This window comes from Colius striatus, chromosome 17 (assembly GCF_028858725.1).
Source record: "Colius striatus isolate bColStr4 chromosome 17, bColStr4.1.hap1, whole genome shotgun sequence".
In the NCBI taxonomy this organism is placed as follows: domain Eukaryota; kingdom Metazoa; phylum Chordata; class Aves; order Coliiformes; family Coliidae; genus Colius; species Colius striatus.
In genome coordinates, this window is record NC_084775.1 from 5,337,608 (window position 1) to 5,365,573 (window position 27,966).

At 43.0% G+C, this 27,966-nt stretch overlaps 2 protein-coding genes across 14 annotated transcripts in view; one reads left to right on the forward strand and one right to left on the reverse strand.

Annotated features, from left to right (window-relative positions):
• TAOK3 (TAO kinase 3) overlaps positions 1 to 844 on the reverse strand; it is an 87,163-nt gene extending 86,319 nt beyond the window's left edge. For all 3 annotated transcript variants that reach the window (XM_062010211.1, XM_062010212.1, XM_062010210.1), the window contains exon 1: positions 682 to 844. The gene's annotated coding sequence lies outside the window, so the exon portion shown is untranslated. The remainder of the gene's footprint in view (positions 1 to 681) is intronic.
• Positions 845 to 983: 139 nt separating this feature from the next.
• On the forward strand, positions 984 to 26,821 carry SUDS3 (SDS3 homolog, SIN3A corepressor complex component). Of its 11 annotated transcripts, none has more exons than XM_062010395.1 (15): positions 1,000 to 1,464; positions 1,659 to 1,773; positions 2,736 to 3,111; positions 4,393 to 4,972; positions 6,605 to 6,674; positions 7,666 to 7,721; positions 8,107 to 8,178; positions 10,063 to 10,082; positions 10,652 to 10,808; positions 13,990 to 14,085; positions 16,077 to 16,138; positions 17,010 to 17,031; positions 17,752 to 17,857; positions 21,837 to 21,921; positions 23,490 to 26,821. In XM_062010395.1, the coding sequence occupies exons 4-15, from the start codon at positions 4,801 to 4,803 to the stop codon at positions 23,586 to 23,588; spliced, it is 1,017 nt and encodes a 338-aa protein (XP_061866379.1). In that variant the 5' UTR covers positions 1,000 to 1,464; positions 1,659 to 1,773; positions 2,736 to 3,111; positions 4,393 to 4,800; the 3' UTR covers positions 23,589 to 26,821. The 11 variants fall into 11 exon arrangements, with proteins under 11 accessions (XP_061866382.1, XP_061866377.1, XP_061866379.1 ...); XM_062010396.1 differs by having other exon boundaries at positions 4,433 to 4,972; XM_062010394.1 differs by having other exon boundaries at positions 4,558 to 4,972.
• Positions 26,822 to 27,966: the final 1,145 nt, after the last annotated feature.

Consider the following 27,966-nt stretch of genomic DNA (forward strand, 5'->3'; position numbering starts at 1 on the left):
TCTTAACAGCCGAACGCATTTACCCGGCCATGACAATGTCCTTAGCTTGCAGGCGAAGGAAAGGCACTCTCTCCTCTCCCGCCGAGGCATTGCCCACTGCGCACAGCTCACTAATCCGCTGTAGGTGCTCTCCCGTAGCTTTAACTTCCCACTGAGTTCCGCCAGCAACACACTCGGGACAGCTCACCACAGCTCGGGAGCTGCGTGTCACAAGTCCCACAAAACCCATCCCAGGCTGCTGGGAAGCTGTCCTTCATCCCCCTACCCCCTCCATCCCCTGAGCCGCCGCAGGGAGAGCAGAACCGGGCGAGGGGCTCGCACGTCCACCCCCTACATCCCCCTCAGTGGAAGCGAGGAGGCAGCCATCCCGGCCCCCGCGCAGCTCCGCGGCCGGGCCCCCGGCGGGCGCGCCCCTGGGGAGCTTCGCCCTGAAGCGCCTCCGGGACACCCGGCACCCCTCGACCTCGCAGCGAGCTCCCCGAGTTCTGGGGCAGCGAGAAAGTGCTTTTTTTAGCCCTAGAAGCGCTGCCAACTCCAGCGCTGCGCTGCGCGCCTCTCTCCCGCCCCCCCATAGCCCCGGCGGGACGCGCCTGTCAGAGGCGAAGCCGCCGCCCGTGTCCCCTCAGCCGGTGCCCGCGGCCGCCTCGCCTCACGGCAGCGGCTCCCACCGCCGCGCCTCACCTGGTGCCGGCCGGCGGCAGCGGGCCACGTCCGCGGTGCGCAGGAGGGAGGCGGGAGGAGGGCAGGAGGGTGTCCGCCGGCCCGGCCCCGTCCCCGCCGCTTCCTGCCACGGCCCCGCCGCCGCCTGAGGTGCGGCTCCCCCTGCCAGGCGCGGCCAATCGCGCGGCCGCTCGGCGCTCGGCTGCACGGCCTGCCCGCCGCGGGCGGCAGGGAGGGAGGGAGGGACAGGAGGGGGGCATCGGCGCTCGGCTACGCAGCCCGGCGGCTCAGGCCACGCAGCGGAGCGGCGCTGCCTCGTCGATCGCACGTCTCTGAGGCATCGGTGCTCGATTGAGCCGGCGGAGCGGAGGTTCCGGGGCGGCCCGGGCCGGCGGCCGCCGGTAGCGGCGGGAGTGGGGCCGCGGCTCAGGCCCAGCGGCAGAGGCGGTGTGAGGAGAGAGGAGGCTCCGCGGGGTCTGGGGGGCGACGTCGGGGCCCATAGAGGCTCGCGTGTGTGTATGGTGGCGTCCTGGCCTGATGTTGCCTCAGGTGTGTGAGGGACCGGTGTTGGACCCAGACAAAAGGCCGCTCTGAGGCTTTCAGTGGCTGTTGTCGGGATTGGAGGAGCCTTGGCAACGACTGTGTGTCCTGTGGCAGGCCGCAGCAGGAAGAGACCCTTACTAACAAAGAGAGAAGGTCTGACTTGACAGCGGTAGAGCTTAAGGGGGGGGCCTCAACGGGGAAGAGCGAGTTTTGGCAGTGGTTAAGGAGCCTGGATTAGGAAGACCTCAGAGCAGAGACAGGGTAAGGTGGTTTCATGTTGTTTCTGCCACACTTTATGGTTCCCTAGAGCCTATGAATCTTCTGTATCACTGCAGAGGCTCACAGTGCCTTATGTTTGTGCTAAACAAACCTGAAGGAGTAAAGCTTTGTCTTCTGCCTCTAGCTCATGCAACTTCATTCTGCTACCTCTTTTCTGACAGCTGTTCCTCTCCTAGGTTGTCTGCTAGGACCATCATCACGTAGCCCTTTGTAACTAAAGGTACTGAAACTTGAAAGCCATGTGTTCCAGGCTAAGGGTGTTGGCATGCATTCTGTTCTTCAAAGGCCAAGGTACTATATTACAGGTTTTCTCATTACAGTCATCTAATTCACACAATAAATGAGTTGCCATAATCTCTGTTTATAACCTGAGCTTCACAACCTTTTATCTTCTTATTTCCACCAAATGGAAAGAAAAACATCACGAGTATGACTTCTCTGTTAGCTACTCTGATTAGCTGCTGCTGACAAAGCAGGAGGTGGAAATCTTTCTTCAAACCTAGTGAATGTATATAAACCAACAAATGAGTTGTGATGAGAAGAAGAGCTTTGATGAAAACATGAGCCAAGAACAATAGCTTGTCAGAGAAGTGTTTAAACTCTCACTGATAGCTCTTTGGGGTGTAGACAGTTAAGTTTCTGCATTTGTAAGGGAAACATGGCATTCCTTAAAGCTGAACCTCCTCCCTTGGGTTCCCGCTGAATGCCTGAGAGATGACAGAAGAGGGTGTCTCCAGGAGGCTAATATTAAACATGAGGAATTAGTACAGAGGGAGGAACAGCAAATGAGATTCCAGTTTTGACCACAGAACGAGCTAAAAATTTTTGCATCAGCAGCTGTATGCAGTTTCTTACTCATTGTCTGCACAGAGCTCCTTCTGTTCAAAGAGTTCCTGTGTGCCCTCACATTACTAAAGGCACCTGCCTTGTGTGATGTGTGACACCCAGACTGCCTTTAAAGGATTAATAGGCTCCAGACAAATAGAAAGTGCTGAGGGAGTGTAATGCAGGAGGTGTTAACCTTGGAAGGTCAGCCTGGGTTCAGACACACTTGTAACGAGTTTGCTCTCCCCTTGCCAGCCCCAGTTTGTGCTGCTGTGAGCTGCTGAGCTAAATATGTGGGTGAATGGAAGAGGTACAAACAGGAAATGGGGAAGAAAAAAAGGAGAGGGAGGGAATAGTTTTTATAAGCCTTAGGAGGGCTCTGGTTAGTTCTGAAAAATGATTTTACCCTGTCCCATCTCTGATTTTAGCTCTATGACCTTGGGAGAGTTATTTGAACAATTCAAGCCAAGTGCAAGTCTGCAAGGAGAGAGCAAACCCATGAGTGCTGAGTGGGCAGCCAGTCAGCTCAGGTGATGCAGCAAGCCAGCACCACACCCTGTCCTGTTGGCCCTGTGGCCACAGGCAGCCCTATCAGCTGCTCCAAGTAAGGTAAAAAGATTGATTTCCAATATGCTGATAATCCCTAGGACCTGGCATTCCTTGGTGACAGAGGTGGCAAGCTGCTCTGGTGTATCTTCCATGCACAGAGTCAAATGCCTTCACATGGGATATTCAGCTCCAGGAACAGCTCTCGACAGTGTTGACTTTCAGCTGTGTCTCAGACTCCCTCATCTCCTGTAAAAGGTAATGTTTACTTATGTAAAAAAGTGCCAGGCACGGGTGTAGCAAGGTCAAAAACTGGCCAACAGATCTTTGGGGAAAGCAAAGTGCTTATGCTGCGTCATGACAAGTCTTTTTGGAACAAAGAGTGTGACCCAGTGCTGCTTTTGGCTGCTGAGTGCCCAGCTCACTGGGTCTGAAAACACTCTGCAGTGGTTTTGAGTTCATCCTCCTTCAGATAAAACCCGCTCTGTTTTATTTCCTTTCCCTTGGTGAGATGTTTGCAGTATCCCAGTGAGTCAGTAGGTTGTGCATTTAAGGAATGCACCTTCCAGCTGTCAGGAGAAGTGTTCATTGTGGCAGTGAGGCTCCCTAGTGTGACTTGAAGTTTCAGAAAAGGCCTAAAGGAGATTTTGATCATGAAATACCAGTGGAAGGCATTTTCATGCCAAGTAAGATGCTGTTTTTAATGATTCTTGCCTATGAAACTCACTGCAGGATCTAGATTTCTGTTCTTGAGTTGGTAGCAGTGTCTGGTTAGGAGGACAGCCAGTACCTGACAGACATGTGGCATTCCTCAGGGATTTGTGGTGCTGCTTCGAGGAAAGCTGCTCGTTACTGGCATAAAGCAGCTGGTAAATGTGAGATCACAGCACTGTGGTGGTGGTTTGTTGAGAGTATGGAGGAACAAGAAAGTAATTTCTGTGTTCAAGTTGAATTATAACTGTGAAGTGCAGTGACACATCCCTTCCCAGTGCTGCAGCTCATCGCTCTGTACCTGTGTCCTGCAATATGGGTGTTTCATGGCAGATGGAGTCATCCTGGGGGCTAAAGGGGAGAATATGAGTCCCTGGAGGTCAAGCCCTCTTTCCCTGCAGAAGCCCCTTGAAGTGTTACCATAAAAGCCAGTCTAGGAAAACTCTCTGACACTCTATTTTGGAGTCTTAGAAGACAGTGCTGGATCACATCAGCTGATGTGCACCTCCTGGGTTGAACAAAGCTTATATACCCTGTTACATGTGCATCAATTTCCCATACATATGCATACTCTTTCCTGGAACTATCACATTTACATAGTTATTTGGCATGTGGCCTGGCTCTCCAGCAGGCTTCTGTGGGGAGCTTGGATGGTCTCTGGTGGTTCCTAGTGGTTGTTGATGAGGTGTCTTGCAGATTTCTTGAGTCCTTTCCATGAACTCTCAGTTCCTTCTTACGTATATGGTGTTTGTCTTGGCTCAGCACTCTGTTTGCAGAGTTCTCAGGTTTCTTATCTTGCTCTTGCTGGCTTATCTGCATCCCCTCCAGACGTCCCAGTCACAGTCTCACCCAAGACCCCTTGTGACAGTTGCAGAGTTCAAACCCCGTGGCTTGTTTCCTACCCACCTATGCACCCAAAAAGTCTCAAAACTGTTCAAGCGAGCACAGCAAAACCACCATAAAAGACTTGGCCGGTTTTTTTCCATCTTTCAGCCTTTGTTTAAGGCACCAGAAGAGCAAAAACCTGCCCAAGGAAGCCCGGGGCGAGCGTTGTCTCGCGCCGCTGGGGGGCCGGGTCTCGAACCCGCCACCCTCCGACCCCCGAGGACTTTTGGGCGCTGGCGGCGTTCGCCCGGCGCTGAGGCGGCCGCCCGGAAGCGGAAGTGGCGAGCGCGGGTGCCGTCGCCGTTGCCGGGCGGAGGCGCGGGCCCGCGGCGGCCGCTGCGTCCCGTCGCTATGAGCGCGGCCGGGTTGGTGTCTGCCACGCCGCCCGCCCCCGCGCCGCCCGGGGCACCCGCCGCCGCCATGCCCCCCGGCCCCGAGTACTACGAGGAGATGGAGCTGGAGGTAGAGAGCGCCGAGGAGGAGGACGGCGAGCGGAGCGCTCGGGCCCGCGACTCGGATGAAGGTTGGTAGTGCGGCGGGCTGGGCCGGAGCAGGGTGAAGAGGGGCGGAGTGGGGTTTTGGTGCCCTGAGAGGGGAGGCTGGGGCAGGGCGAAGAAGTGAGAGCTCCAGGGGTTCATGAGGTGGCGGCGCTGGGGCTCTCACCGGCGTGGCGGCTTGAAGAAGAGGGTCCCTCCGGACAGGAACGCTGAAGAGGTGGAGAAGAGGACTTGGGGAGGAATGTTTTGGGTCGGGTTTGGTGGAGGAGGAGTCTGGAGGAGCAGGAGAATACGGAGAAAACAAGGCCCTGGTAGGTTGCTTGGGTTCCTTGTGGAAGAGGAGAAAAATGCGAAGCTGTTGGGAGAGGTGGAATCAAAGTGATTTCCGAGGTGAGGAAGAGGTAGTGAGGGGGGAGAGAGCACTGAGGAGGTGGGACAACAGAGTAAAAGTAATGGAGAAATGCAATGTGTGAAGCTTGGTTATATTTCTGTGGTGGGAGGGGGAGAAGGAGGCAGTAAAGAGAGAAGAAAATGTGGAACAAAGGGAATGCAAGAGGATGTTAGGGGAAGGAGAACTAGGAGAGCAGTAGAGAGGAAGAAATGGAAGTAGACCCCAGGGTTTATCCTGGAGTATAGAATCCATAAAATAACAAGTAAGGGAGGTGAAGAATAACCTTTTATCTTTGGTGTGTTGAATAATATCTTAACACATGTAAGCTTAAAGTCTTTGTTCATAGTCTAAGAAACATTTGAGAAAGGATTGATTTAAGGAAGTGTAGGGAATGTAGTGTTAGTTTAGGCTTTCTGCTTGTACCCTGCCTACCAGACCTCAGCCTGGAGACACTGACCTCTCCTTGGAGAGGCAAGGTAATTCATTCTTGGCTACTCATGTCTTATAAATAAAAGCCTGAAAAGGCATAACAGAGAACTAACAGTCCCACACTGGTTTAATTTGTTTATAGTTTATATTATCTGTTCTGTGTGTTGACATACTTCTGTACAACTTATAACTGAGAAGTCAAGTTCACATCACAGCAAGTAACTTTGTTATTTTTAGCGAGACCTTTGTGGTCAGCCTTAAGAACATCTGGTTATAGTGTTGTTGTTTGGGTGAAGATGCAGACTCAGTTGAAGCTGTTTCAGTCCTTGTCTTCCGTATGTAGTATGTCATGGGTGAAACAGGAAGAAGTCTGTGAAATGTTTTTCAGAGCCTTTAGGCTGTTTCCATCTCACCTTCTTATGGGTGAGCATTTAATCACAGAATCTCAAGGTCTGGAAGGAACCTCGAAAGATCATCCAGTCCAACCCCCCTGCCAGAGCAGGACCACCTAGAGCAGGTCACACCTGTTGTCTTAAATTGGGAAGAAATTACCAGACTATCATAAGTTAAAGTTGTTTAGACTTGATCCAAGCTTCATTGCAAAACTACCTTGAGGATCTACAGAGGCTGACTTGTGATTGCAGGAAATAAATGAAGTGGTTCGTTTAACTGCTGAATTTACCTCTCCAGAAGCCTCTCTGGTTGTGTATTTGGGGTTAAATTGACTGAGATGTCGGGCTTTTGTTTGGTTTTTGGGTTTGTTTTTAAACATTTTACTACTTTGGGGTTTTTTTTAATGGTACTTTGGTTTTAACAAGTCATTCTTTACCTCCATTAGACACTGAGGATGCCAGCGAAACTGACCTGGCCAAACACGAGGAAGAGGACTTTGTAGAAATGAAAGAACAGTAAGTAACCTATTCTAATCAAAAGTAAGCTGATGTTCTGGTTGTTTGGGTTTTTCTTCTGCATAAAACTGCAAGATTTTGGACCAAGATCAGTGTTTTTGAATGTCTAGCCCAATGTAACAGCTAATGAGTCCATACTCTTGTATTTCATTTTCTCCTCAGTTACTTTCTGTGTTCTATAGCTATTCAAGAAACTAAATGCTGCTACTGTTTTGGACAGAGAAATAGGTACGAGTTTCAGGGAGCAGCTGAGTTTTGCTGCAAATGAATCCTGCTGCAGACAGATCCTTTAAATGAAATAAAGGATCCGCTTTATAGAAAGCCAAGCAAAGAGCAAGATGCCTGTTAAAGTCTCTTAAACAACAGAATGCTAGTCCTGTCCAAGAAGACAACCTTCCTGGAGACTTGAAATAGTTTCCTTTGATGTTTAAGGTGTATTTGTAGTAGTTTATGTTCTCACTTACTGGCAGAGACTTGTTTTTGTACAGGTCAGGAAGACTTGGCCTGCACTCAGCCACAGATATGTGGTAAAGGAAACACAAGTTTGCAATAGCACCAGGAATAGACTTGGGGTGGTTTTGTTTTGTAAATGTCAAGAATCTACATAAGGAAATACCTTCTGGTTTATAAGCAGGGAACTAACACACAAATATTAAGACTTCACAAAGTGGCAGAATGGTTCTGTCGTACACTTTTTGCTGTCTATAGGTTTAAAATGTAATTTTAGATTTCAGTGTGAAGAAGTCCTGTTTTATCATGCACTGTTCTCAAAAGAATTGGTTTGAGTGCATTGTAAACCAAAAGGGTGGCAGGGTTTTTTAGTCAGAATTACAGCCTTTCATTTGAATAATGTTCTTTTTAGTTGTTGGTTGTTTGTTTCCTGAAATACTTCTGGAAACTTTTTAACACGTTGCAACCTAAAACAAGTGGTGAAATGAACTATAATATGCTTGTTTTTCTAAGTCAAGTTGCATGCTGTCTATCTTTGCAGGATGTATCAGGACAAACTGGCATCTCTTAAGAGGCAATTACAACAATTGCAGGAAGGTAAGCTTTGAAGGGAGAGTAGCTTTACTTTCCTAAACAATTCAGCCCTTTTCAATGGCCACAGAAGGATGAGGGTTTTGACAGTTGTAAGCAGCGTCCTTCACTGAATGTTGTCTCAGGCTGCTGAGTGAAAAACGTCAGCCACTTCCCATCTTTTTTCCCTCTAAACACTTTGCAGTTCAGCCTCCGTGTGCTGAAGCATTTCTTAAAAGGCATAGTCTGCTTTCTGAAAAAAACAGGGAATGTTCGTATCCAAATCAGCAAATGAGAACTGTAGTTTGCTGATTTCAGATGTGTCTGTGTTTCAAGTGGTTTATGCCTCTGAGAAAACTTAGTACTTGGAAAGAAGTAGTGGATTTGCACTGGAATTGTTTCTTTCCACTAGGTACTCTTCAGGAGTATCAGAAAAGAATGAAGAAGTTGGACCAGCAATACAAAGAAAGGATACGAAATGCAGGTAAGTGGAATTTCTTTCTACAGTGCTTCCTACTACTTAAATTTGTGGGTTTTATAACATGTGGAGAAAAATAATGGTGAAAAGGAACTCAATGGAGCAAAAGGTTCTTGTATGACACTATCTGGCCTGCTCTACTTTGTGTCACAGTGTTTTGGGAGTGAAGGCCCAAGTTAATGTTTCAAATGTCTAGTGCTCAGCCCTTCTGGGTAACTTTTATTGTGTTACTGCAGAGAAATGGCTTGGAAATCAGATCTGTTTGTTTGCCCTCCCTCTTGTGTGTTCTCTTTCCAGTAGGTTCTTATCTTGGGTACTGAAGCAGAGCCTTTTATAGAAGCGCTTCTGTGGAAATAGGAAATGTAGCTGTTCTTCCTTTAGAAAAGTTGGATGATGAGTTCTGTAATGTCATTGCCATTGCTCTGGGAACTATGACAGAGGCAGTGGCAGCTGTGTGATGGCTGATCTATTCCAACCTTTGTACAGTATAAACTGTTTCTTTCTTAAAGTGGGATGGTAAAGGACTTGCTTGAGGAACTTGTATTGAACTAGGTCTTGTTAGCAGGAATCTGTCTTCTGAGATGAACTTCCTGTGCACTAGAGCTACATTCTGGCAATATTGGGTTGGTTTTGTAAAATTAAGATTGAACTGTAAACTTGTATTTCTGGCTGGCAGAAACCAGTGACTGCAGGAACGAGTTTCTTCCACACGAGGGCAGATGGTGATAACTTTCAATTTTGTGATTAAAAAACCCAACTGCCTAGTAGTGCAGGAAAAGTGGTCTTTTGTGCTTATCCTTCCCTTGTTGAGTCTTTCATGGGTTGGTGTTTTTTTTCTGAAGATTCACAGCTTTTAAAGCAACAGTTTAGATCTACCTCTGTTTGGTTACTTCCATGCTTAATTGGTAGAGCCCCTTGCAGACAGAAAGTTTGGGTTTTTTTTGTTGACCCATTACCATTTTTAGATATCTACCTTTTGGAATAATTTTCAAAGAAAGGCACAGTAGTAGAGTCTTGCTACAACAGTCTTCTCCAAAACATATTTGAAGCCTGTGACCTTTACAGAAGTTTGTGCCATTTCAGGTATTGGCAAAGCTTAATATACTGGTGAACTTGAGGACTGATTAGGTGCCTTAGTTTGCTTCTCTTGACACTATTGTGAGTAAAAACTTTGGTCAGGGTATTATGTCCTTTAGGAAACACACATATCCTGTGAAACTTCAAGTTATTAGGAATTGCACAGACATCAGTAGCAGGGCTGTTTCACACCCAGGAATCCATTCACCTCATCTGAGTTGAACCAATCACTACCTCGTGTCAGAACTGAACCTTCTATGATACACAACACTTTCCTTGCTTGTTTTCTCAGGCATAAACAGGCTGAAATCAGATGCATGTGAGTTGAGTAGATGAATCTTGTTACAGCTGCAGAACAATTTCTGAGCCAGTCGTTGCTGGAATTTATAAAGTTGGTTTAAACTGCCTTTTTGCCAGCCATACACTCAGCTATGTGATTCAAGCTTCTGTCTGGGAAATTGGCATCTAATATTAATTGCTTGTGATTAAATTGGAAGAGAGATGGACAGCTCTGCTTAGTGCTACTGGGAATAATAGCTAAACTGAATAGTGTGGAGTACTGCTGTCTTAAGCTTTACAAATCTGCCTGACAATCTGTTGAAAACTTCAATTAACAACGTATTGTTGTGGGATTTTTTTCATAGTTACTTTATATTCAGCATAAAACTGCAGAGTGAGAGTAGATGTTGGATGAGCATGTACCCTATTTGGTTCACTGCCTCTCTTGGCTGCAGTATCTAATGGCCTAAAATGTCAGGGAAGCAATCTTCTGCATCTTTGGAGATAATAACCCCAGTCTTTCTTGTGTTTCAGAACTGTTCCTCCAGCTGGAAGTAAGTACTCTTAATTTACCAAAATATATATTAACTGGATGGAAGAGGTATAAACCTGTTTCATCAACTGGTACTTGTGCTTATTTTCCCAGAAGGCTTGAAGACATTTTCTTCCTCTAGCTAGTATTGTCACACTTGAGATGTAGCTGAGCCTACTGTTGGTATCACTTCAAGTAACTTCTGGACTTTGTCATTAAAATAAACTTAAAAGAAACATTTGCTCTTGGTTTGTCTTATGCTGACTTATGCTTTGGCTTGTTTAAAACGTTGTTTAAGGTGATAAATGATAGTTTATAAATCTAAAGAGCTCTCTGCTAGAGACTCAATACGTTATGCAACATTAAAATGTTGGGGTTTTTAAATCATTGATCCTTTTGCCAATGTTGTACTGGTTACTTAGTCATTTCTGGATGGTTTTCTGTTGATGGTGAATATTGACAGCCTTCAGAATTGGCTGCAGTTTTGAATTGAGAAGCTGAAAGAGAGCAGTTGAAAGAAGCTGTTGTGCTGTCATTAACTGGAGTAATCAATTCCCTAGTTAATCTTTTTGTTCTTTTGCTTTGCCTTAGACCGATCAGGTGGAAAAAAATTATGTCAAGGAAAAGAAGGCAGCAGCAAAGGAGTTTGAAGATAAGAAAATTGAGCTTAAGGAAAATTTGATTGCTGAGTTGGAAGAGAAAAAGAAGATGATTGAGAATGAAAAGCTAACCATGGAATTAACAGGAGGTAAAACGGAGATAGGCATTTGTCATTTGTCTTATCTATTCTGCTGCTGCTTAGGAAAAGAGATACCAAGGTAGCAATGCAGGTCTATACAGACAGTTAGTGTGAAGGCTCTAAAGTCTTCCAAATGCTAAGAGATGTAGAACACAATTTGGTGGTCTTTAAGCACAGTCCATAATAAAGTTTAGTGACCTGAATTACTAACAGGTGAATCAAAATAGTGGCAGTGGAGCAGCAGAGTGTTTAGTCTTTCTTACGTGCAGGGAAAGGGGCTGCTTTAGTTCCTGTGATCTGACAATAAGGCTCTTGAGATGTGCCACAATACCGACCCAACCAGCAGCGCCAACTTGTAAACTGTGACCTCTTTTTCTCCAGTAATAAATAGTGAAGAAGTTGAGGAAAGGTAAACAATAGATTGAAAAACAGATTTGTGAGCTACAGTTGTGTCCAGGCTCTGGAAAATGGACTTTAAATGGACAGATTTCTTCTATGAGGCCGATTGGTACCCTTGGTGCCTTAGCAATGCTCTCTGCAGTAACTGACACAGTGGAGCTAAGTAGAGGGGTAATGAGCCTCCTTCACAAATTGTGTTGCTGTGATACTGAAACAGAAGTCTAATTTGATTCCCTTTGTAAGAGCAACTCTCTCACTTAATGGAAAGATAATGTTGGTTGTATTGCTGAGGCCTGAGTTAGACCTTTTATATCTGTCTTGTACAGTGTCTGCAGAAGTTATGTAAGCTAATAATTTAATTAGAATTCAAAAGCAAGAATTAAAGCGTGTTTGGGCACATTCAAGAGCGATTTGGCTTTGTACAAACTGTTAGGGGTAATCTGGTCAGGGAAACAGCTTAAACTATGCTGTTTCCCTCATCTCTTTTAATTATGAACTCTAGTCTGATCTTACAAACTGTGCCTTAGCCCTAACTTTCCTGGTTTTATCCTCTACCTATGTCTTGTTTACTACTAAATTGAGACACAGCATGAATATTGTAAGTAGATATTCATTAGTAATGGATTGAGGTCTCACTAGATCTCATCTTTGGAAATCTGCGTAGCAATATTCTAGGAGTCTGAGGAATCCAGTTTCTCCATCAATGGGACAGCGGTTCACGTGAGGATTTGGATTTGCAGAGTTAGAGGGAGACTGGGGGGAGTAAAAGGAGTATTCAGTAGTCTGATTTGGGGACCGGGTAAATCCTCTTCAGGGAAATGGGTCCCCCATTGTTGTGTGTTGTGTCCTAAGGAGATGAACTGTTTCATCCAATACAGCTCTAGGAAAAGGCGTGTGAGTCACTGGAGAGGAGATCCATTCTCTGTGTGTTAGCCCTTCCTTATCTCCTTTCTTCCAGACTAGCAGAAGTGCAGTGTGATTTCTTTAGAAGTAACAGATTTTGTTGTGAACATGGACTGGAGGCTGAGAAATAAGAATATAGAAACTGGTGAGGACTTCCTGGCTTTGAAAAGCTGTGGAAGTTCAGCATGTATGAGAAAGCAAGCCTGATGAATCGACTTGTCTGGGAGCGGTGGGAGCGTTGCAATGTCGTCAGGTTGCAGGAGTTGCCTCCTGTTCTGGAGCATTTTGTAGTGTGGTTCTTAGCTATGAAGCCTTATGCAGGTCTGTGTTTCACATGAAATCTGTTGGTGCTTTAGCAGCTTTGCAAAACTTCCTGTATAAAATTGTGATGAATCTCCAAAGTTCTTCAAATGTTTGGCAGTAAGTGTAAGACTCAGACTCATTGGTTTTTCTGAAAACATGTTTTAAGATGCAGGATGCTAAGATAAAGAGAGAAGAAAATAGATCTCTCTGCCTTATTCATATTTTAAACAATATAGAAAACAGCTCTGTGACAACTCATTTGAAACTAATGTTTAAGAAGGAGAAAAACCTCAGCTTGGCTGCAAATTGCCTTGAGTAAGTGCTTCAGACTCCTCTTTTGAGGCTCTTGTAAATCACTCTTAACAAATGGGAAGAATGGCTTACATTCAACACAGTAAGTTATGGGTTTAGTGTCTGCAGGGCTATTAATGCTCAGTGATTTTTCAAATTTAGCTTTGAGTCCTGCAGATAAGGTTTCCTTTGGCATACACTCGGTGGGAGCCACTTAATTTCTTTATGGCTTTTATAGTACTTGTTCCCTTGATGTGCAGCATGGTCATCCTTGTTCACCCTTGAGATAGAGAGAAAAGTAATTTGGTGTCTTTTGAACATGCATAACTGTTTAAGGTTTTATCATCTAGAGGGAGCCAAAGAGGCTTCATAGACTTAAGTGCTACCTAGGATGTGATTCAGGTGTGCTTAAAGATGAGTGAGTAATTCCCCGCACATAGGAAGAGAGCTGAGATGATGTGGTCTCGTGGTTGGCAATTGAAGATATCTTCATAAATTAAGGAATGATTTGTGAGAGTTTAAGTAGTCCAGAGAAGGCTACCTGTAGACATTTGGACAAACTGTAGTTTCAGATAATTACCTGATGATGAGACTCGTGTTTCAAATTTAAACACACTTTTTTTTCCAGTGCACATGCTACAACTTATTTCCTGTCAGCTGCTGCTCTGTGTGTTATTAATTAGCTTAAGTTCATTAATCATAATTTGAAACATTTTTAAATAATCTGAATATAAGTGCTGTTTGTGTTTAAGATACTCCAGTGGGCTTGTCTCACTCTTGAACGCAGTAGTTATCTGTATTCCCTTGACAAAGCTGTTTTTCCAGCTTGATGGCAAGAAAGAACAATTGATTTGTAGCTGGTGTTTTACATGCTATTAACTATCCCAGTTCTGTTAGCAAAGAACTCCATGAGCTTTGCCTTTTAAATGATCTATTCAAAAGCAGATAGCCTTCACATTAAAGAAATTTGCCCTGAATCCTTGTAGCATCATTGTGCTTGTTATCTGTACCTGAAGCAGCTGGCAAATGCCCCCAAAGTGTCCCGTGGGCTATTTGCAGCCAAGGAAAGCTGTAACCATGACATTACAATGCTGTTATTGAACAGTGACCTAGTATGAAAGAGAACTTGTATTCCCTGTCAGCAGTTCCAGCTTGCGTGCTGGAAGCTATCACCAAAAAATCCAATTTTCTGTATGAAAGAGAAAAGATTATTTTCCTTGTGCCTTGTGTCGAAAGCTGCTGCTCCTTCCTTCATTCCTGGTCTTCTCAGCCTTCCAACTCCGTTACTTTACAGATTCAATGGAAGTGAAGCCTATCATGACAAGGAAACTGAGGCGACGACCAAATGATCCAGTTCCTATCCCAGACAAGAGGAGGAAACCTGCCCCTGATATCCTTTTACAGAGTCACTGGGGTGCCATTGGTATTTGAAGCCAGCGAGCTCCCTGCTTCCATTTTGTTGTGCAGGAAGGAAAGTGAAATGAGGTGCTAAGATCAGATTTTAATCTAGCAAATACCGAAGAACAATTTTTCATGTGTAATATGTGATAAACCAGCGTAAGACAACCAGTTTTTGGACATTCCTGGGTACTCTTAACTTAAACTTCAGTGTCATGAGATAAGTTAGCTGATTTTTTTGTTGTCAGTGAGAACAGTTTAAATTCTTGAGGCAATTTTTTCACCAAGAAGAAACTTTAGAAGAATGTTATATATATATGAATGCTGAGGTAATTGATCCCATAGACAGTAAATGGCTTTTTATATGAACCAAAGCTTTTCTCATTTCAAGATGTGACAACACATTTGCTAGAAAGATCATATTTGTCATATCAAAGTGGTTTTTCCTTTTCTGATAAAGGCTTCAGATCTCTGATCCAGAGAGATGCAGAGCAAAATCAAGGAGTGCTAGACTTGTCTTTGAATAAAGTATTAAAATCCATCTTGTTTTTATGTATCACAAGAGGGAGAAAAACGTAGATGAAATCCTTCTCTTTTGCCTTTTTTTTGCATGTTTCTTAGAACTAAAATGTTCTTTGGCTTCTGGAAATGTGGTTTTAGCTCCTCTGAGATGATAGGCACTTTTTTCTCTTTATATATCAAGTTCACCTGGAAAGGAAGGCAATGATAGTTGCTTTGCAGAGGCACATTATTGGATTCCAAACTTGTATGGCTTAAATCAGATTAAAAAAACCCTTATCTTCTGAGAGACTCACATTTTCTGAAGGCAATATCAAACCTTGAACTTCTAGAGTTCATACGGGATGGTTGCAAGCATCTCCAGTTTTGATTAACCTCTTTCTGGTTGGAGAGTTTGTTTACTCTTCCAAGGGAAAAAACCAACACCCCTATTTATTAGTGCCCCTTTCTCATCCAAAACAAATTAGTTTCATAGTGACCATGACCTACTAATTGAGCATGATAGGGCAGCCACAGCATGAAACTGACTCCTCTCACTGGTGAGTAGGTTCAAGTCCATCAGAACCAAAAGCTGTAAAATGCAGCCTGGCAATTGTAAACTTTAGTGTAATAATTTGAATGCTTAACAGCTGTTTTGAAGACAAAACACTAGATTGAAGCTGGAGGGAGGTTCCACTGCTTTGTCTGGCTATTGTTTTGCTTCTCTGTACTCAGGCTGCTCTTGTGTGGATATGAGAGAGGGGCGGTAGAAAAGGGAAGTAGGGAGATGTGGCTGTAAAGTGCAGGGAATGACAATGGAGTTCTAATTAAGCTGTAATACACTAATATATGTGCTCTGAAATCTTGTCTTTGTTTTCGGGTGAATGGTAGGCTGTTATGTATCCTCATCCACTCAAGGATGTGTTTTGTGCCTCTGGCTTTATTTTCTGAGTCTTTTTTATTCTTTTTTGTGGGATTTTTCCCCTCTTCTCCCTGCCTCTTTACCCCTGCTCAGTTTTTCCCCTCCTCTCCCTGCCTCTCTACTCCTGCTCACAGAGTTGCAACATGATGAGTTTCTTCTCCTAGGTTTGGGTGAGATTTGACTTCATTGTACAAAACCTGAAATGAGTTTGTTGTGTTTCAGCTACCAGATTTTTCTCTACAGAAATGCAACTGAGAACCACTAAAAATACTGGTGCTCAATGCATCCATGAAACAAAAGTCAATGTGCTAAAGGTTTTTCATTGGCAGTTATGTCTGAATATGTTAAAATGATTTTGCACTCAGTTTGCTGCTAAATATAAGGCTTTGTAGTGATGGGCTTGTATTAATTCCTATGAGAAAAAACAGCTGAAGTATGACATTAAAATCTTGTGCAACTTTACAGAAGCCTTTTGGCTTACCTTCACTCAAGTGAAGTGTCATTGAGCTTTAAGTTTCTAGCCTTGCTTGTCATGAGCTTATGGGAACCTTAATTCTGGATACCTCAGCTAAATTATTTGTTGACTGATGAGCAAATAATGGAGGACCTGAGAACACTGAATAAGGTAGGGATTATTGCTTGATTTGTATGTCTTTGTTTTATTAAAGAGAGGCTAATGATTTCCCCTGAAGAGAGCAGAGCTCTCTATTTTATGTTCTTTTTTGAGATGTGGGACTGTTTCATCCCAGTAGGCTTTCTGAAGTAACACAATAAAAGATTTAGCAAGATGGTATCTCCTCCCTTTTATTTTAATAGGTTTAATTAACCTAATTAAATTGACTGTCATCTAAAAACGTTACCTTTTGTCTGAACTAAGTGATGAGCTATCTTAAGGAGATTCATGCTCTGCATGGCTGAACAGATGTGAATGTGTTTTCTCAGTGAGATCACAGGCTGTCTTTGGTTTAGGCCTTAGTGTGACATGGGGTTTTTAGGGTATTTTTTTTCTCCCCACTGTCACAGTACTGCACCAAGCTGTGTAGGATGCTGGGTGTCTGTTTATAGTTATTCTAGATATGATTAACCTGTTACTTTCTTGCTAAACACTTCAAGGCTTATCAAGTTTCTTATAATGGAGGCTGCTCATTAAGGCATTTGAGGAGCAGGTTTTTTGTGCCAACTGTTGAGGTGTCTCTGATTTCATCTCATGTGTTTCATGTACCCTGAGAAATGTTGAGTCATGTTCAAAAAATACAGTGTGTCAGATGGGTTTGGTTTTGACTTGTTTTAGTGGATTATCTGGATGTTATCTGGTAATCTACACCCTTGGCTGTTTCTAGCCTGCTGTTCTCATTATGCATTACACCACTTAACGGTGCATTTAAAAAAAAAAGCAGCATTTAGAGCATGGAAAGTAAGACTGCCTGCAATTATGACTGCAGACTTCTACAGCTCGTGTCAGATCTCTAACGCTTCTTTGCTCTCTTTCCATGTAGCTTAAATCACCCAAGAGACCAGGTGAGTTAACAGTTACGTTGGAACTTGTTCACACTCTTGCTGTTTTGAGCAGAGAATTATATTGTAGGCTGTTTGACTGTAAAATTGCTGACTGTGTCATTTGACTGTATAATTGTTTTGACTGTGTAATTGCTGTTCTTTGTGTAGCTGCTGTGGCAAATGGATGCTGTGTGAAGGCTGTTCATTGGTTCTCAAGTTTGTCAGAGATGGGAAGGGCAGTACATGCATCTTTGGTAGCTGAAATATTTGAGAAGGGGACAATCTAAACATGTAAAGAGTTCTTTCCATTATATTCAAATACATCTGGAGAGCTTGCCTGCTTGTCAGGTAGATGGAGGGATTGAGAGCTTATGACTTTATGCCTTCAGCTCTCTAGATGTGTCTGCACACTTTATTGCAAGACAGAGTGGTACTAACTTGCCCAAGTCATTCTCACCCTATTTAGCTACTTTACAACAGATCAGAATTAAAACAAGATCAAGGGCATGTTGTTTATCACCTATTGAAGGCTTCTCAGATCAATGTTCTGTTTCAGTGAATGTTATTTGCGCATTAAAGGCAGAGACTGAGAAGGCAGAGAACATGTTTTCTGATGGCAATCTGAGTTTGTAGCTTTCTTTGCTTAGTAGTTCTGCTCACTATGACCTTAGTAAGTGCTGTTCTGCAGTCAGATTACTGCGTGGTGGATACATGCTGGTCCTTAACCTCTCCTGTTCTCAGCCTCCCCCTCCTCTCCCGAGCACCTCCCAGCCACACCAGCAGAGTCTCCAGCACAGCGGTTTGAAGCCCGGATAGAGGATGGAAAACTCTACTATGATAAGAGATGGTGAGTCCTGGTAGATTTCTGGTTTAATCAATCTGAGCGCTGTGTTGTGGGGAGACAAAGACTGCAGAGAGAAATTGCTTTGATAAAAGAAATCAGAAGTGATAATGGAGTCTTTAGACCTCATAGACCGTCTGGACTAACTACTGAGTGGAATAAAGGGAGACTTAAATCTTTCCCATGGAGTCAGGGGTGTGCACTGTGATACTTGGGAAACGTTTTTGTCAAACCTAACATTAGGTGAGTCACCAGCAGATGCTGTGTGATGGAGCTGAGAAGCTGCTCAGGTAGGAGGGATACAGATAGTCCGTGGCTGCAGGTCCAAGGTTGGCAGTCCCAGCAGTCAGCTTTGGAAAACACTATCCCATCGTTCCACAAGATGGCAGAAGAAATGTTGTGCACCAGATGAGCAGAATGAAAAATGTTTCTAATAAATCCAAATAACCTTTAAAGATCAAACCCACATGGGAGAAGCAGCTTCGGAACTGCTGATTGGATTTAGCTCTGTAAAGTTTTATGTGTGTGTAGCTGTGCAAGCCTTACAAAATGCAAAGAAAACATAAATTCTGCAGAGAAATCTTAGTAGGTCTTAAACTTAATCCATGAGACCTGCAAAACTAGATGATCAAGGGGGCAATCCAGTACTCCTTGACCAGAAAGCAATTTGCAAGCCATATGCTTCTTTGTAGCCTATTTGAATGTTCTTGTGGCTCCAAATAGCAAGTGGTGAGGTTGGAATTTTATCATGGAAAATGGTAGGTGTGAAGCTTGTTTTCTACACAACAGCCACCTTGTACAGTTGGCTAGTTTTTCTTTCTGCTAGTCATTTGACAGCAAAGGTTCATTGAGGCTTTAGTGTATACAGCTCTGATAAAAGATGCTGCCTGGACCTTAAACTGCTGTGAAGCATGAAGCAGCCATGAACTGATCATCACAAAGTCATGAAGTGACTTTTATTTCTTTCATAACTTTTTCTTGTGTAAATGACTGTCCTCTGGGATATATTTGGATGAATAAACTGTTCTTCAGAGTTTTTAAGCATTGGAATACTGAGAAGTGTTGCATAAATTAATAAAAAGCCACCTGAAGTGTTCTGTCAGTAAAGCTCCCAAGCTCCCACCAAATCTAAAACAGAGAGCTTTGGTGAGCTCAGATGAGTCTCTCAAAAGCACCAGCTCCTTCTGAAAGGTATCTAGTTTGGACACATAACACTAACAGATATTTCCGTGTTGCTGAATTAAATTGTCATGAGGGTCTCCCTGTCAGGAATTCCAGCTGTTGCCTTTCCTCCCTGTCTTGTTCTTATGCTGTTTTAAGGCAAGTATTTTATGGTTTTGGCTGTAATAATCCTGCTTAGATTTTTTGATTGATAGTAAAAGCGCTTGTGCAGAGTAACTGTTATTTTAAAATAATGAAGTAACTCTGCCAGTGGGAGGGTAATTGTTTGAGGGTATATTAAGGCTGCAGCTGCTGACATGCACCAGAAATAAAAAACCTGACAGCTCAGAAGTGACTGCTTTCTGTTTCCTGATGGCAGCCAGGAAGGACCATTATCTCAAAATACTGGATGTTTAAGGCTAGTAATGGACCCCCTAAGGTCCCTCAGGGACATTTCACACACACATCTCTAGAGTGGAGGCTTTGTGTAGGGAGTTTCAAATGGATGTGGAGTTAAACTTTTTGTTATCCTCAATTTTCACCATTCCCCCCCCATCACATCCTAAACTACAGTTCACTGTAAAACAACCATCTTTTTGCTTTTATCTCTGCATACAATAATGCAGGGGGATTTCTTTCAATCTAAGGGAGATGCAGTTGAAAAATCTTGGCCTTTCAGCAAAATGTTTTGTAGCAGAAAGTAGAGCTATTTCTGCTTGCCTCACTTGTCAGCATTGTGGTGTATTTTACCTGCTGCAGAAGCAGTTTTTGTTTGGCACTTTCCTTCTCTTGAAAGCCAACTTAAATGCCATTGCATTTTTCATCTGAAGCATTTTGCTCAGCTCTACCCCTCTATTCCCCTATGGGTATCTGAATTTGGAAAAAGGCTGAGACATGAACATGTAACTGAGATGTACCAGGCTACTGGGCCTTCAGCTGCCCTGCCTCCCTTCGTGCAAGGAGCGTGAGACAGCTGAGACAACTCTTCACTGAAAAAGCATTGAGCTGACTTGTTGCCTTGCCTTCACTGTGCACAGTTAACACAGATTTACTGATGGATGGTAGCTTGTGATGTGAAATCCAGGGGCTGAAGCCAGCTTCACGTGTGCCATTAGCTTTGGAACTCACTGGTAATCAAAAATTGGGGAAAAAAACAAGAGTGGAAGCATTATTTCATTATCTGTGCAGGCACAGAGGTCACTTGACAACTGCCATTTGTAGTGGTGTCTTCTGCACGTGGAAGTTTGGGCACTGATTGTATCAAGATCATCCGTTCTGCTTAAGCAGTCACAGTGTGGCAGGACACTGAGTTGTTGCCTTGGGGAGGTCTGGTTTGTAGTAGCTTAAACTGTGTCCTTTATATACCAGTTAATGATCATCTGGGCTCAGTAAACTGAGATTTTTGGCTCAGAGATCATTGCTGCTATTGCATTGCCCTGGAACCCCCTGACATCCTTTCAGTCAAAATGAGGAATAAAGAAGAGGGGTTGGGCACAAGTGTCTAAAGGTTGCAGGATTCTTTGTTACCTCATCCAGCCCATTGTAATTAGTACATTTGGAAAGCTAAAAGCTGACACTATCCTGGCAAACTGTGTGAAAATGCTGAGCATGTGAGCCAGTGGGAAGAGACTGTGGAATAAGCTATTGGAAGACTTCCATATTTGCAGTATGGTTATTGTAGAAATAACTGTAAAGATTATGCAAATGTATGCATTTGTACAAATGGCAGTCAGCCAATCAGACTGCAGGGAGCTGCATCTGAAGAAATCTCTGTGCAATGGTTCTGCAACTTGGATTGACCAGTTAAATATGAAACACAGCATGATTAGGCTAAAGATGGAAATACAGTTATGCTTTTATCACTGTAAAGCATTTTACTTTCTTGGTTAAGATTATTTACTTACAAAGAGTCTGTTTCAGTGTAATTAATTCTGCCTAGGGAACTCTCCTCAGCAGAATAAACAAACTGGGGAGTTTTGTCTAGCACACTTTGCAGTGCTTACCAGAAACATGGGCTCTGGAGAAGGCAAGACCATAAAACCAAGCAATTCAGGGTTAGGAATTTTGAAGTTCATCCTCTTTGTACAAAATTCACTAAGAGAAATATCTAGCATGACTAAAATAGATTCTAAGGGTGGGGGGAAATGGATGTGCTTAGCCACAGCCTTCTTACAGCAGGTATATGCAGCTGCTTACAGAGCCAGCTACCCATCACTTGCCACTGCAGGTATTTTCACTAAACCATATTAGAAAATGGAGGTCTCTGTTTAAACAATACACAGACTGCATTGATTGAGTGCAGGTCACTTGTTTGCTTGTTGGTGCACTAGTAATTCTGTGTTGGGGAATGTGAATACCTTTTGAGCATTTAAGGTTTACTCTGTCATATTTTATTAGGCATAATATGAAATTACCTTCTCAAATCCATCTTGTGTCTGAAATGTGAAAGGCTGTTTTGAGTAACTCTTGAAACAGAAGCATGGGCTTCCTGCCATCACTGTTCTACTCTATTGTGGCTTGGTGCTCTGCCTCTGTCTTTCAGATGTGAAATCTGTTTTCACTATTCCCTGTATAGAATTGAATGTGAATTGAGAGCTTCATGCATTTCAAAGTATCATTTAAATGCAAAGTGTGTGTGTATAGAATCAGACAACCTACTACATTATAAAGATGGGGGAAATAGTGTGGAAAGACAGGCTTCATATTTATTCTCTCCAAATGCTGGTAGAATCCTTTATCAATCTTACTACTGTTTCTTTTTTCAGTGTTTGGACAGCTAATAGTTTCATGTACGTGTTTTGATGTGGTTTCTTTCTTTCTGCAGGTACCACAAGAGCCAGGCCATTTACCTGGAGTCTAAAGAGAACACAAAGATCAGCTGTGTGATCAGTTCTGTGGGTGCCAACGAGGTAGTAGGCTGCTTTGTTTTTCATTGGGGTGGGGAAAGCCGTGGGTCAGTGTTGGCTGGTAGGCAGCTCTCTAGCGAGGACTAAGAGAAAATCAGTATTTCTTGCAGATAAGATGTAGTTGTCTGTTGTCTAAAACAGCTGAATTGAAGACAAAACCGAGTTGAGAGGTATCTTCTTGAGATGGGGAGAGACTTGCTCTGTTTCTAAAGAACGATCCTACATTTCCCAAGTAGTTTGTCAGGCTGGAAGAACGAGAACTGCCGTGTTGCATCACATTGACATTACATTCAGAAGTTGCATTTCTATTATTTCAAGAACATATCTTTAGTGCAAAATTAACAAAAATCCCATTGGGAATCCAGAAGAAAATTTTGTCACCAAATTTAGTTGTTGTAAGGGAAGAAAATTCTTCCTGCTAATCTGAGCACATGCCTGAAGCAAGCTGGCATATTTATCACCTGCTTGGGAGACAGGGCAAGCAAGTCATTTGTTTGAGACAAATTCCTGGTGGCTAATGATTAAGGCTTAGAGAAGCAGGTAAAGAGAGGTGCATGCCTAAGATTGATGTGAATCTTTGCTGCAAAATAGGCTTTGTGCTTGAGAAGTGCACCAGTTGGGCAAAGGGAGCAGTTGATTCTTTGCTTGCAAATTCCAGACACTTCCAGGAAAGAAATGATAGACTTGAATGCACTTCTCTTCAATCAGCCAATAAACTAACTTTAATTTGTTTTGACAGCTTAGGGAAAATATTTTCTTTTCAACAAAACGAGTTGCATATGGGATATGCTTTGTATCACAACTGTTTCCCTTGCAGTAACAGTTGTTGTGTTCAATGCTTGGCTATTTAGATAAAGTATTTTTAACACGTTCCTTATCACACTGCTACTTGAGTATTTCTGAGTGGATTAAAGTTGTTACTGTTAACATGGAACATTAATACTCAAACTGTTGGGAGTATCTTACCTGATGTACAGGTATTTGGATCTAAGCTTCCTGAATTGTTCTATGGCAGCAATTTCTCTTTTGAAGCATCCTGTATACCTGCAAGTGATATCACTTCTGTGCAGGTGTTGAAAAAAGAGGCCCTTTTATCTTCAGATACAGTGTAATGCTTCACTGAACAAAATCAGGATAAGCTTTTCATTTGACTAATAGTTACTTGTCTGGGCAAATCCCAGGATGGATAATTTTATGATCTGTGGATCTAGAGAGACTTATTCTTGATTAGGTAAGGCTTAATGCCAGAGCTCTGTTGCGAGGAAACTTGCTTTTCTGTTGATGCTTGGACAGAATCATTTTTCTTGATGACTACTTTGAGCTGGAAGTTAAGGTGGTAAAGTTAGAAACCTTATTTCATTTTCTACTCAGGTTGCAAATGCCTAATGTGGGGAGGGAGAAGGAATAGAGCTAAATCATCTGTGCACCCTGAGTAGTGGGAATGTTCTAATCTGGCAATACGAGTACCTAATCGGGCAATAAGAGTTGCTCATTGCTCACTGTGGGTTTTCCCTTTTACTCCCCAATGTATCCCCCTTCTGTCTCCTTTTTTTTATTTTGCTTTCATGCAGATCTGGGTGAGGAAAACCAGTGACAGCACAAAGATGAGAATCTATCTGGGACAACTGCAGCGAGGTGTTTTTGTGATCCGTCGCCGATCAGCTGCATGACTCTCTACTCTTCCTTGGTCTTATTTGTTTTTAAACAGATAGACAAACCTCTAGTGGGGAATGGCACTGTTCACTTGTCTTAGCAGCAGAGAACACTGCCATCACCTCTTACAAAACAGTTTGTGGCTGGCCACATAATCCCCAGTAGTCCTTAAATCTTTAGTGGTACCCAAGTACTGCCCTGGACTGTTTCTGGATTTTGCATCAAGCTTCTGTACGCTTTCTTTATCTTTTGGGTGACTATTTAAGAAGACTTGGCATCATAGTTTTTTTTTTCACCGTTGTTTCATGATGCATAGATGGGACTCTTTCATGTTGAAAACAGCTAACAGTTATGTTTTGGATCAGACCAGTGGAAGAAGCTTTGCTTGTCAACACCTGAGGTTCTTCGTTCTTTTGGGGTTTTCCTTTCCTGCAAGGCTCAGGCTGTTGTGCACAAGAAGATTAATCTTGCCAGCTTTCAGCTGCAGCTGAGAGATGCATCTGTAATACCTGATATACGATGTCAGCTTTTTTGGATGAACTCTTTGGATGAGCACTGAGGCTTTTTGAAGGAAAGAGTGAACATCTTAGAAACTGCTGAAAATTCAGTTGATTTTAATGTAGTTAAGCAGTCACATATGGTTAAACAGAGCTTCCATTTCCCTTTACATTAAAAAAACCCCTTCAATGAACAAGCAAAGAGTATATGTGTTTCCTGAAGTTGTTTTTGAGAAAGGTAGATGAGTATAAACCAAAGGATTCATTAACTGGGCTTTGCAGATAGTGAGGCTGTGTGAACTGTGTGAGTGTAACCACTCCTACATATAGAGAGATGAAAGGTAAATTCCACTTTCTTTCCTGATGCTTAGAGGAACAAGTCATGCTGGAAAACTGCTAACAGGAGATACTGATCTATTGTATCTTCCAAAGAAGCCTGGCCCAGAGTAGAAACCAGCATTGACATGCTTTCAGCAATATAGCTGAAACCTTCACTCCCTAAAATGTTATGCAAAGGTTTCCCTTTGAAGGGTATTTTAATTACTGGAGAGAACACTGGGTTTCTACACTTGCCCTCCAATAGCACAAATGAAAATGCTCAAGTGATGATATATTCCCTTCCAAGAGGTTTAAAGATCCAACTCTAGTGTTCCTTTATTATTCCCAGTCTTTTGCTGATGGCTGAAACCACCAGTACCATGTGTGACTGCATTGGCATGAATGACACATTGTGCTGGCAGTGTTGTCAGACCCTTGCCTTCTGTGCAAAAGAGCTTTGTGCTGCTTTGGGTTTCTGGACAAAAAGTTGTAATTTCTGCCTTTATCAACATCTGTCACTTTGAAGCATCTTTTGGTTTTGCTTTTATGCTGCTGTCTTGTTCAGCATCAATCTGGCTTTTCCTATCTGGATAAATGGAGTATTTTAAATGACCGTTTCCATTTCTGTTACTTAATGTGGTTGGGTGGCAGTCACATCCCAGTAACTGATGTATGTATGTCAATCTGGAGTGTTATGGCTGAGTTTCTGATGTGTTGCCTTTGTGGCTGAGACACCTGAACTATTCTCACTGTTTTTAGAGCTTCAACTGGATCTGGAGCTTTGGTGAGGAAGGGAGAGGGTGTCTCTTTCCCACCCCTTGAAAATGTGCCATCTCTGCTGCAGCGTTAGTCAGGTGGAAAGCAGCAGGCTGTGTTTTGTCAAGTTAACAGCATACTTAATATAACTTAGCATTCTCTGCACATGTGACAGATTTTTAATAAGGTGATGATGTACCAAACAGGATTTGTCACTGAGCCTTAAAACGAACATCTTAGTTCTTGTAATAAAAAGTGCTAAGTAAATAGCAGGATTTATTTCCTACCTATAGCATTTTATCTGTGTGTGTGTATATATATGTTTGTGGAAATAGCTGGAAACTTTGGTTCAATTTTGGGGAGCTATCTTGCCAGCCTGCTAACAGCAGGTGATCTGTTTTTGCTGCTGTGACGTTAATCTATTTTGGAGTAACTTTAAAGGTATTGGTAGAAGTGTGGAAGTGCAGCAACTGTCTTAGAGCCAGATGTTCTATAGGTGCACATTGTGTAAGCTTCTTTGTGTATCTTCAAGCCTGCATCTTAATCTGGATCAACGTCTGCTCACCATCCCTGTTCCTTGGCAGAAGTGGGGAGAATAGCTGCCAAAGCCTGTCTGTTCATCAGCTGTGGTCTGATATTGTAGGGAGTAGGGAGGGTGGTAGGGGTGTGATGGGGTGGGACACACGTTTCTAGTTCACACACTGATCAGAATTTGGAGAGTCTTCTGCATGTGAATGCCTGTGGGGCTGTTCCACTATTTCCCTCTTCTGTAACCCCTTGTGGACACAGTTGTGCTGAGAAGGTTACAGTTATCACAATTGTGTTGTAGGGAGAGACTTGTCTTCTAGTTGTAGTGGAAGAAAACAAGCTAACAAAGAGTGAGGACAGTGAGCAGTCAGGGTAGGAAGGAATAGTCTTGTATTGACTGGGGAGATGGGTTATGTCAACTGATCCTGATTCAGGGCAGTGCTTCAGCATTGAAGTTGTCAGCCCTTGATCTCAAACTTCCCTCTTTCATGCTGATGCTGGATCCCCAGGAAGGACGGATGAGGTTTGTACAGCTTCCTCAGTCAGAATTCCTTGCCCACTGCTTTCCCCAGTGCCCCTGGATCAACCTTTGGACTGTAATTTCTGCTTTTGACAGTCCTGAGTGTGGGCTTGTAGCCCTCTCTGCTCAAATTTAACTACTACACTAAAGGTGTTTTGTTACAAGGCTGCTTCATCTTAGTTTGTTTTAATAGAATGAAAGTGGATCTTGCCTTCATTGATCACCGTAAGTAGATCTGTCTCCTCTAAGTAAGTACATGAATGCTGTAACCTGGTTTTTCAAGCAGACTGTTCTGCAATGGCCTGTGCTGTTTTACAAGGCTGGAAGTGATAAAAATGCAGTGCCTTGTTGTGCACTCAGGGAAGCAGGACATTTTTTAATCCTAGAAGGATGCTCAAAATGTGTTGTGGCGAGAATGAGGCGCGTGGAGATGGAGAGCAGAGACAGCAGCTGCAGGAACGAAGATTTCCTGCCACCGGTTGAAAAAATAGAGACAAGTTACTCAAAGAGATGGACAAGGTCTTGCTTAAATTCTAAGAGAAAATTGGCTTTTCTGGCTGCTATTTGCCTGTCTGACATCCGTCTTGTGAAGAATTCCAGCCCACAGTGAGCAGAAATGGCTTTGCTACAGGTATGGAAAGATTTAATCCTCATTATGAACAGTGGTTAAAGTAAATTTAAGAAACTGTTTTAACTCACAGTTACAGTGATTTTTTTTTTTTTAAAGAAAAGTGGACCTCCTGCCAAAACCAGACTTTTATTGAGAGTTAAATTGTAGTTGGCTGTTGACTCATATTAAGCATTATTTTTCATTGCCTTGAGAAATGGCTTGTGATGTTTATTAAGTGCAAAATAAAAAAAAGATTCTCTCCTCCCCCAGCCATTTGATGTTCAAATGGACTGGAAGCCAGATCAGTGAACCAGCTTCCAGTGGCTTTTTTGACATCACACTCAGTGAAATGTTTCAAGAGAGGCTTTTTCCTGGCGTGAATGCTAATAAAACAAATGGTCTTTTTTAGATCTTGTGCTTCGTCTGCAACGTTGTAGAGAGACAAAGTGATTTAATGACAGATTTCTTCATTGTTTGCAATTTTTTTGTACATTTCTGGGGAACAAATAAAGCCTAAAAGTGGAAGAAATTGCAGTGAGGCCTGTGAATAACTGAGGTTCTTTCTCTTTCAGAAAAAAAAGAAAAATCCAAATACCATTTTGGGTTCTCGTTCCACAGAAGCTGAAGAAAATCTGAATGGGTAGCTGAGCTCTGCTGTTGCCAGCTTTAGTTTGTCCAAGTCTAAGACTAAAAATCAAATGTATTTGGAAGCTCTTGGAAAGCAAAGGAATGAATGTTTCCATTTTTCTGTGATTATTGCAAAGCTATCGTCACCAAAACTTCACTTTTCATCCAGTTAAAAGAGTTCCACCACTCTAATGCTGTGTTGAATGTGAGAAACAGCTTTAACATTTTAACCCAAACTCTTGGGATGCCAAAAGACATTGTAATACTTTAAGTACCTGTTTCTTTCCAGTTGAGTCTGTGCTGGTTGTTTAGATTCCTCCTGCTTTTCTGTAAAAATCTGATTTTGGTTTAGTGACTCAGTCCATGTAAAGAACTGTTTGGGTTTCTATTACTTCATGGAGAGCTAAGAGAGATGACTTTTTTTCCCCCTCCAATGGGATATTAGGGAATAGGTGGAGGAGAGAGTGGCTTGAGAAACCTTGGAGCCTGTGCCTGAAATTTAAATAACAGGTGACAAAAGACGCAAATGCAAAATATTT

Bases quoted from the DNA above. Each gene is read 5' to 3' on its own strand.
- SUDS3 (XM_062010389.1), top strand. From the start codon at position 4,279: ATGAACTCTCAGTTCCTTCTTACGTATATGGTGTTTGTCTTGGCTCAG. The intron at 7,722-8,106 runs GTAAGCTTTGAA...TCTTTCCACTAG, and splicing joins ATTACAACAATTGCAGGAAG to GTACTCTTCAGGAGTATCAG. The intron at 14,086-16,076 runs ATATCCTTTTAC...AATTCTGGATAC, and splicing joins GAGGAGGAAACCTGCCCCTG to CTCAGCTAAATTATTTGTTG.